We start from the raw sequence: 9,224 nt of genomic DNA on the forward strand, positions 1-9,224 counted from the left end.
GCAGTGGAGATGGAGTCAAGAGCTGTTAGGAGGAAAATGCAAAGGATTGATGATGGGCCGTGATGGGTGGGGAGAGATCAAGGGGGTTTCCGGGTCTCTGGTGGCCCTCTGAGAGCTCTGATGAGCCTAGCAGCCAGAATAAAGCAGTGGAAGAGAATGCAAAGTGAGAGAGAGAAGGAACGGAGACAAGTTTCAAAGCTCTCAGGAAGTCTGGCTGTGCGGGGAGGAGAGAGGACATGGCCAAAGAGGGAGAAGTTGGATGAGTGGTTCTGTTTCCTTCAACAGGAGGAGAAACGTGTTTACAGAAAAGTGAGCACATGAGAGGGTGGGTTTGCAGACGTGAGTGAGAGGCAGGATGGTCGGTATTGTAAGGCTCCTGACAAAGAGGAGGTGGTGGATCACAGTGTGGGTGAACTTGGCCTTAAATGGGAGGAGGGCCCACTCTCTGGGGTGATGGAAAAGAAGAAGGGGGAGCTCATGTTGAACAAAGCTGGCACCTCGAACATAGCCCAACATATCAGGACCCTGAACTCTGCCCTTAGTGAATCAGTTGGCTCTAGAGGAGAAAGTGAGTTCCCCTGCCAAGGGTGAGGAGCCAGAGGAGAGGTTTGGATGCTCAAGAAGAGAAGAGAACTTCATGGTGGAGATGGAAGGGTGTATAGCCAGAGGAGCTGGCCAGGCAGTACTGAGTGCCCATGTAAGGCAGGAGACTATGAGTGTGTGATGAAAGCAGGCAGCACTGCAGGACAGGGGGCTGGAAGGAGAGGCTGGTAAGAGTGAAAGAGGCTCCTTGGCCACTTGCCCAACTCAAGGGTGATAATGGAATAGAAGCCCACTGGTCAGATCTTTGCCACTCCTGTACTCTGCCCACTGTAGGATTTTACCTACTGTAAACCAAGAGCCGAGTATATATTAGTGTGTTTGTTAGTATATATTAGGTGTTTATGGGTCACGTGGAGGTGAATTTAAAAATCCAAGTATTATATAGCATTTATATTCACTTATGAGAGGGAGCTGATTCAGGCTGTGTGGACAGTTGATCCTGGCTGGGGGACGGTGGAGCTGGGTGGTTGGTACCCGGTGCACACTGGACGCTTTTGTTCCTCATGTCCTAGGTCGGGACTTCTCTCATGACGAAACCCTGGATGTCCCAACACAAGTCGAGCTGCTCATCAAACAAGCGACATCCCATGAAAACCTCTGCCAGTGCTACATTGGCTGGTGAGCACCTCTGTTCAAATAAGCAATCAGGCCCCTACCCCACGCCCCAAAGCCAGAGTTGCAAAAAAAAGATGTTGGTGGGGGGCGGGGGGGGGGACGAGGATCCATACAGGGAAATTGGGTATCCATATAGGGAAACTGTGTCTCAAGTCTCTTCAAAAGTTTATACTCACTGGATGTGCTCATTGTTCCAAAAAGGAGAAAATGGAGACATATGGATGTGTATTTGGAAGGCAAACACCAAAGTGAATTAAAATGACATGTTAAATTGACTTAGACGAATAGGTGAGGCCCCCTTATTTGAGGAGTGGGGGTGTTCTTTTGGGGTTTTTGCTGTCAATTCAGAGATACAGGAAGGGCACAGGAGAAGCAGCCAGAGGGGTGACAGAGAAGGAGATGAAAAGACAGATTTATCATCAGCGATTGTAACCTCAAGGACCATTCTGGGGTCTGCTTTGATTAATTGCCTGAGGCATGCTTGAAGGTAGAAACTAGAGAGAGGGGGTGACAGGGAGGCGTCCTTGCGGGACCACAGCAGGCGTCTGGCCTGGACTGGAAACGATAACACCTGTCCTGCACAATTAGCTGTGGGAGATCTCAAGGAGGGTCCCGGGGGTGGGCAGACCTTGCTGTTTCCATTCTCAGTGTATCTGCGTAAAGCTTTGAAGAAGCCCAGATTATTAAAATATTCCTTTTCTCCCTGTCTCGTTAGGTGTCCTTTCTGGTAACTGGAGGCACAGACGTGCCCACAGCACTTCTCTTGAGGCTTTTGTACTTTGGTATCTGCTTCCACCAAACTGAAACCATGGTCAGAAAGTTCAGCTCTGAAATGTAAATGAAAAGAACTACTGTATATTATAAGTTGGTTTGAACCAACTTTCTAGCTGCTGTTAAAGAATATATTGTCAGAAACACAAGGCTTGATTTGGTTCCCAGGACAGTAAACACAGTAATACTACAGAAATCAAGTCCTTGATTTTGGGGAACAGAAGATCTATAACTTTAGAAATACGGGTTTTGACTTAACTCACAAAAGAACTCAGAAGTGTTTGCTGATAGGAGAATGGCCTAGTCGTTCCTCTCAACATGGACACAGCAAACTCAGCGCAGTCACGAAGCCTCAGGTCGCGGAGGACACAGATTAGGACTCTGGATTGTAAAGACGCGGAGAAGCTGACGTCATCGCCTTCACCCATCTCATTACCTCACTGGTCCGTGGACGCAGCAACAACCCTCGCAAGATGGGCCAAAATGGGTGGGAGAGGTCAGTCTTCTGCTTCACCCACCACGCTGCGACATTTACACTTCAAGCCAAGACCCGAGCCACTCAGAGGAGAGTCTGTTCAGATCGCCGGGCAGCCTCGGCTGGCAGGTGCACAGAGGGCATCACAGTGCAGGAGGCGGCCCACACTGGCCCTCCCGGCCTGGTTCTGGGATGCCTTCAGTGAGGTCTGAATGCCCTCCGTTTGGAGCAAGGCCTTGGAATACGGAAATGCTGTCGTGGAGGTGCTGACACAGAGAGGGAAGGTCTAGTACATGTCGGGAAGTAGGAGCAAGAGAAATCTTACATGAAATGCACAAAGTATAAAGTGTAGTCATGTCTAGACACCATGTTGTATCTGAATAATTTTTGTGCCAATAAACGACATCAGAATTTTAAAACATGAATATGAGTGGATTTTTATTCCTGTATATTAGTCAGTTCATGAAAGAAACAAGTTATTCCTTCAACGTTCACTAACACTGAGTACTGGGACTATGCAGGACAGGGTTCTGTGTGCTGTGATCCCTGTCCTCGGGGTGTTCCCAGGCCAGACACGACAGAGCCACACCTCTCAGGAGCCACCCGCCACCTGGTGAGAGGAGAGAGCCGCGAGAGCCTTGGGTAGGGGGCACTGGTTCCACTGGGAGCCTCACAGAAAGGGGACACTTGCCGGGGGCCTTAAGTGGGAGTGGGAGTCCGTCAAATGAAGCAAGTGAGGACGTCCTCATCAGAAAAGAGGTGTGAGAGCACAATACCGTACAGGAAGGGCACGTGTGAACCTGAACCATGTGAGATTTCAGGTATTAGGCCGCTTTTTATACATAAAAACAGCAGTTTCACACACTGGGACCTCACAGTTCAGCATGCCCGGCTCAGTGGTCACTGGGAAATAAAGGGACTAAAAGGAGGCTAGAAAGTAGATCCAGGCCAGACCGGCTGCCTCACAATCCAGCGGCAAGGAGTCTGAACCTGATACTGTGGATGGCAGGGAAGGAACCATGTGAAGTTTTAAAACAAGTAGAATCTCAGTAGTGTTTTTTAAAGAAACTGTTATCAAACAGGTGGAAAGAAAAGCTGCAAAACCTAGTAAAAAAAGCTGTTGCAATAATGAAGAGAGAACTTAAACGGAGCCGGCAAGTACCAGATACAGATTCCTCTAAAGAGCATGCCTAATGGGTTCTTCCAAAAAAATACTGTTTTCAGTTGTTGAGCTAGATTTCTTTTTCTAAATTCCTGTGGACCACAGCTACCCAGTAAGAACTACTGACTCATTATAAAAGTGATTCAAAGAACTTGTAAAATGGATCTAGAGATTATCATACTAAATGAAGTAAGTCAAAAAAGAAAGACAAATACCATATGGTATCACCTATATGTGGAATCTTAAGATACGACACAAATAGGGGCTTTCCTGGGGGCCAGTGATTGAGACTCTGTGCTTCTACTGACAGGGGCATGGGTTCAATTCCTGGTTGAACTAAGATCTTGCATACCGCACCATGCAACCAAAAAATAAAAAGAAAATACAACACAAATGAACATATCTACAGAACTGAATCACAGCTATTGAGAACAGACTTGTGTTTGCCAGGGCATAGGGGGAAGAGGTGGAGGGAAGGACTGAGAGTTTGGGACCGGCAGATGCAAACTATTACATATAGAATGGATAAACAACAAGGCCCTACTGTGACACAGGGAACTATATTCAATGTCCTGTAATAAACCATAATGGAAAAGAATCTGAAAAAGAATAACTGAATCACTTTGCTGTACAGCAGAAATTAATATTGTAAATCAACTACACATCAATAAAATTTTTTTAAAAAGAACTTATTCCCTGGTGGCTCAGACGGTAAAGAATCTGCCTGCAATGCAGGAGACCCAGGTTCAATCCCTTGGTTGGAAAGATCCCCTGGAGAAAGGGAATGGCAACCCACTCCAGTATACTTGCCTGGAAAATCCCATGGACAGAAGATCCTGGCAGGCTACAGTCCATAGGGTTGCAAACAGTCAGAAATGCCTGAGTGACTAACACTTGCACTTGGATGAGAATTATAAGGCCAGGAGCCATATTTTATGGGACTTTGTATCCCCCAAATCTGTCAGAAGAGCAGGTGCACATGGTGCTCCATAAACACTTATTGGAGGACTCCTCTATTAAAAACAAAGATGGACTTAAACCTCAGTAGTGCGACTTCCCTGATGGTCCAGTGGTTAGGAATCAGCCTTCCAATGCAGGGGACAAGGGTTCGATCCCTGGTCAAGGAACTAAGATGCCGCATGCCAAAGCCTGCACACCGTAACTACGGAGAAGCCCATGTGCAGCAACGAGGAGCCCATGCACTGCAACTAAGACCTGACACAGCCAAGAATAAGTATTTTGCTCCCCAAAATATGACCAAGTTCTATGTGAAATAACTATCAATGACCACAGTGATGTCACCATCACTGTAAGACAAATGGCATGAGAATAGATGGACTCAGGAAAATGGTGGCCACCTATGATAAAGACATATTTCTTAGGACATGGAAAGTTCTTGGCATTAAGATGTTTGGTGAATTCAATGGGTTTTAAGTTATATCTAAGCAAAACCTTGTTACTGCTGAAATGACTTAGCAGAGGAAGTTGAGGTGCTAATAGAGGCTTCTTTATTATTATTACTATTAATATTATGCCTCACCATGTAGCTTGTGGGATCAGAGTTCCCTGAGCAGGGATTGAACGCGAGCCCTTGACAGTTAAAGTTCAGAGTCCTAACCACTAGACTGCAGGGAATTCTGCAGAAGCTTTTAAAGACAGCCTAATCCCCCTATTAATCCAGGATGGTTTCAAGTAACCAGTGTGAGGGAAGGGCCTTAAATATCTTGGAGACAACTAAAGAAGTGAGAGTCAAGGCTGTGGTATCAAATTGTTGCTGTTCAGTCACCAAATTGTGTCCAAATCTTTATGAACCCATGGACTGCAGCACACCAGGCCTCCCTGTTCCTCACCATCTCCCAAAGTTTACTCAAGTTCATGTCCATTGCATCGGTGATGCCATCCAGCCATCTCATTTTCTGATGCCCTTTTCTCCTTCTGCCCTCAATCCTTCCCAGCATCAGGGTCTTTTTCAATGAGTCAGCTCTTTGTATCAGATGACCAAAATACTGGAGCTTCAGCTTCAGCATCATTCCTTCCAACAAGTATTCAGGGTTGATTTCCCTTAAGATTTACTGGTTTGATCTCCTTGCTGTCCAAGAGACTTTCAGGAGTCTTCTCCAGCACCACAGTTCGAAGGCATCAATTCTTTGGTATTCTGCCTTCTTTACAGTCCAGCTTTCACAACTGTATGTGACCACTGGGAAGACCATAAGCCTTGACTATAGGAACCTTTGTCGTCAGAGTAATGTCTCTGCTTTTCAACACATTGTCTAGGTTTGTCATAGCTTTCCTGCCAGAGCAATCATCTTCTGATTTCATGGCTGTAGTCACCATCTGCAGTGATTTTAGAGCCCAAGAAGAGGAAATCTGTCAGTACTTCCACTTTCTCTCCCTCTATTTGCCATGAAGTAACGGGGCCAGACAGAGAAGGCAATGGCACCCCACTCCAGTACTCTTGCCTGGAGAATCCCAGGGACGGGGGAGCCTGATGGGCTGCCATCTAGGGTCGCACAAAGTCGGACACAACTGAAGTGACTTAGCAGCAGCAGCAGCAACGGGACCAGATGACATGATCTTAGTTTTTTAATGTTTAGTTTTTTGGGTTTTTTTTTTTCTTTTTTTTTTATTAGTTGGAGGCTAATTACTTCACAACATTTCAGTGGGTTATGTCATACATTGACATGAATCAGCCACGGAGTTACATGTATTCCCCATCCCGATCCACCCCCACCCCCCACGTCCCTCTCCACCGGTAATGTTGTTTTAAGTCAGCTCTTTTACCCTCATCAAGAGGCTCTTTAGTTCCTCCTCACTTTCTGCCATTATAGTGGTATCATCTGCATATCTGAGGTTGTTGATGTTCTCCCACCTATCTTGATTCCAGCTTGTAACTCAGCCCAACATTTCTCACGATGTGCTCAGCATATAGGTTAAAGAGGGTGAGAGCAGACAGCCCTGTTATACTCCTTTCTCAATCTTGAACCAATCAGTTGTTCCATACAGGGTTCTAAATTTGCTTCTTGACCTGCATACAGCTTTCCCAGGAGACAGGTAAGATGGTCTGGTAGTTCCATCTCTTTAAGAGATTTCCACATTTTTTTATGATCCACATAGTCAAAGGCTTTAGCATAGTTGATGAAACAGAAGTCAAAATCGCTCAGTCGCGTCCGACTCTTTGTGACTCCCTGGACTATAGAGTCCACGGAATTCTCCAGGCCAGAATACTGGAGTGGGTAGCCTTTCCCTTCTCCGGGGGATCTTCCCAACCCAGGGATTGAATCCAGGTCTCCCGCATTGCAGGCAGATTCTTTACCCGCTAAGCCACAAGGGAAGCCCTGTACTACCCAAAGAAGAAGCCCATCACACTTCCAATCTGACCAGATCCCGCAATTCCCAATCTGTGTCCTCGAAAGACTCATTGTCACCCACAGTGCTTCTAGCCACATAAATCGGAGGCACAGCCATGACAAAGACTCACTTTTAGGACTCTGGCCCCTGACGCAGGCAGCCAAGAGGGTGACCTCTAGCCTGAGAGACGTTCCTGGAGCTACAGTTGCACCTCGCTCCCAAACGTGCTCTTGCAACTTTCGGCTCCTAGCAAGGCTAGGCACTTCCACACAGAGGGTCTAAGTAAAAGCGCATAGTAACAGCATGGATCACAAGTCCCTTGAAAGTCTGTGATCCAACAGATTAGCTTAATAGTTCTAACTCCCCACTCAGTTATGAAACAGCCAAAGAGAACAGGAAAAGCTGACCCAGAAAGGAAAGTTTGGTTCACATGCTTCGCCCATTTCTGGCCACTGCCCTTGCAAGGGTGTTGGGTGTCTCTTGGCATTGGCAGGTCAGTATAAACCCCCGACAAGGCTCCCCTTTTTGGAGCTGCCTTCAGTCATTACGAGGCACCACGAAACCGCAGAGCAGGGCTCATCATTTGCTTTGCACAGGGCGTGTCATTCATTCACACAAGCACACCGTAGAGTTAGTAAATCAGAAAACATGTGTACTGAGAAAGCAGAGAGGCTAGAGTTCTGAGGGTTCTTACCTTGTCCTGAAGATCCTGGGCAAGCCCCCAAGATGATAGCTTACGGTGAACAGTATCAGATTTGTGATCACTGAAGAAGATTTAGTTTTGGGACCAGGGACCAGCCTTAATCACTCAAGAAATTTGGTGAAGCAGAGTTTTACTAAAGTATAAAAAGGGACAGAGAAATCTTCTAACATAGACATCAGAAGGAAAGTGCTCCCGATGAAACAGAGATAGATGTTTTTCTGGAATTCCCTACCTTTCTCTATGATCCAGCGAATGTTGGCAATTTGTTCTCTGGTTCCTCTTCCTTTTCTAAACCCAACTTGGACATCTGAAAGCTCTTGGTTCACATAATGCTAAAGCCTAACATGCAAGATTTTAAGCATGACCTTACTAGCATGGGAGATGAGTGCAATTGTCTGATGATTAGCACATTCTTTAGTACTACCCTTCTTGGGAATTGAGATGAGGTTTGACCTTTTCCAGTCCTATGGCAACTGCTGAGTCTTCCAGATTTGCTGACATAATGAATGCAAAACTTTGACAGCATCATTCTTTAGGGATCTGAATAGCTCTACTGGAATTCCATCGCATCTACTAGCTTTATTAACAGCAAGGCTTCCTAAGGCCCACTTGACTTCACTCTCCAGAATGTTGGCTCAGGGTGACTGACACATGATCATAGTAATCCAGTTCATTAAGATCTTTTTTGTACAGTTTTTCAGTGTATTCTTTCCATCTCTTCTTGATCTCTTCAGCATCTGCTAGGTCTCTACCGTTTCTGTCCTTTATTGTGCCCACTAGGTAACAAATTAACTAGTTTCAAATCTCAACTCTGTCTCATCCTACCAGTGTGACTTCAGAAAAGCTACTTATTTTCTGTATTTGCTTCCTCCACTGAAAATGTGAGTCTACCCCCATCAGATTGTTTTGAGGAGGTGCGAATCCATGTAAAGCACCTCAGCACAGCCTAGGTTGAACCATACGCTTTCCAATGAAGAGGACACTGGTTCAATCCCTGGTCAGAGAACTAAGATCCCACATGCCACAGGGCAACTAAGTTCATGCACTCTAGAGCCCACGCTCAGCAACAAGAAGCCACCACAATGAGAAGAAGCCCATGAAATGCAACTAGAGAGTAGCCCCCACTCACAGCAACTAGAGGAAGTTTGTGTGCAGCAGTGAAGACCCAGGAGGCCAAAAAAAAATAAACCAAAATATACTAGATTTTTAAAAAGAAATAGAATAGCTTTTGTTCTGCCATGGTACCTGTGTACCTGAGGTACACAAATGGCTGGGAAGGGGGTGGGGAGACTGAAAAATGCATCCTGTTAATAGGATATTCTGACTAAGATAACAGATAAGGTGGGAATTCTCTAGCAGTCCAGTGGTTAGGACTCAGTACTTTCACTGCCAGGGTCCAGGTTCGATCCCTGGCCAGGGAACTAAGATCCTGCAAGGCCTGGCAAAAAAATAAATAAATAAATAACAGCTGACATTTATTGAACACCTACTAAGCCAAACAAACTGTATTAAGGGTGTGTCATCCCTGATCTCAGGAGAGAGGATAC

The 9,224-nt window shown here is 45.9% G+C and overlaps 1 protein-coding gene across 2 annotated transcripts in view; it reads left to right on the plus strand.

The window, feature by feature from the left end:
• MTOR (mechanistic target of rapamycin kinase) overlaps window positions 1–2,882 on the plus strand; it is a 120,922-nt gene extending 118,040 nt beyond the window's left edge. For both annotated transcript variants that reach the window (XM_065935765.1, XM_065935766.1), the window contains 2 exons: window positions 1,116–1,221; window positions 1,934–2,882. In XM_065935765.1, coding sequence (XP_065791837.1) covers window positions 1,116–1,221; window positions 1,934–1,949 — 122 coding nt within the window. In that variant the 3' untranslated portion in view covers window positions 1,950–2,882. The remainder of the gene's footprint in view (window positions 1–1,115; window positions 1,222–1,933) is intronic.
• The last annotated feature ends 6,342 nt before the right edge of the window (window positions 2,883–9,224 follow it).

The sequence above is a fragment of the Muntiacus reevesi genome, chromosome 5 (genome assembly GCF_963930625.1).
Source record: "Muntiacus reevesi chromosome 5, mMunRee1.1, whole genome shotgun sequence".
Lineage (NCBI taxonomy): Eukaryota > Metazoa > Chordata > Mammalia > Artiodactyla > Cervidae > Muntiacus > Muntiacus reevesi.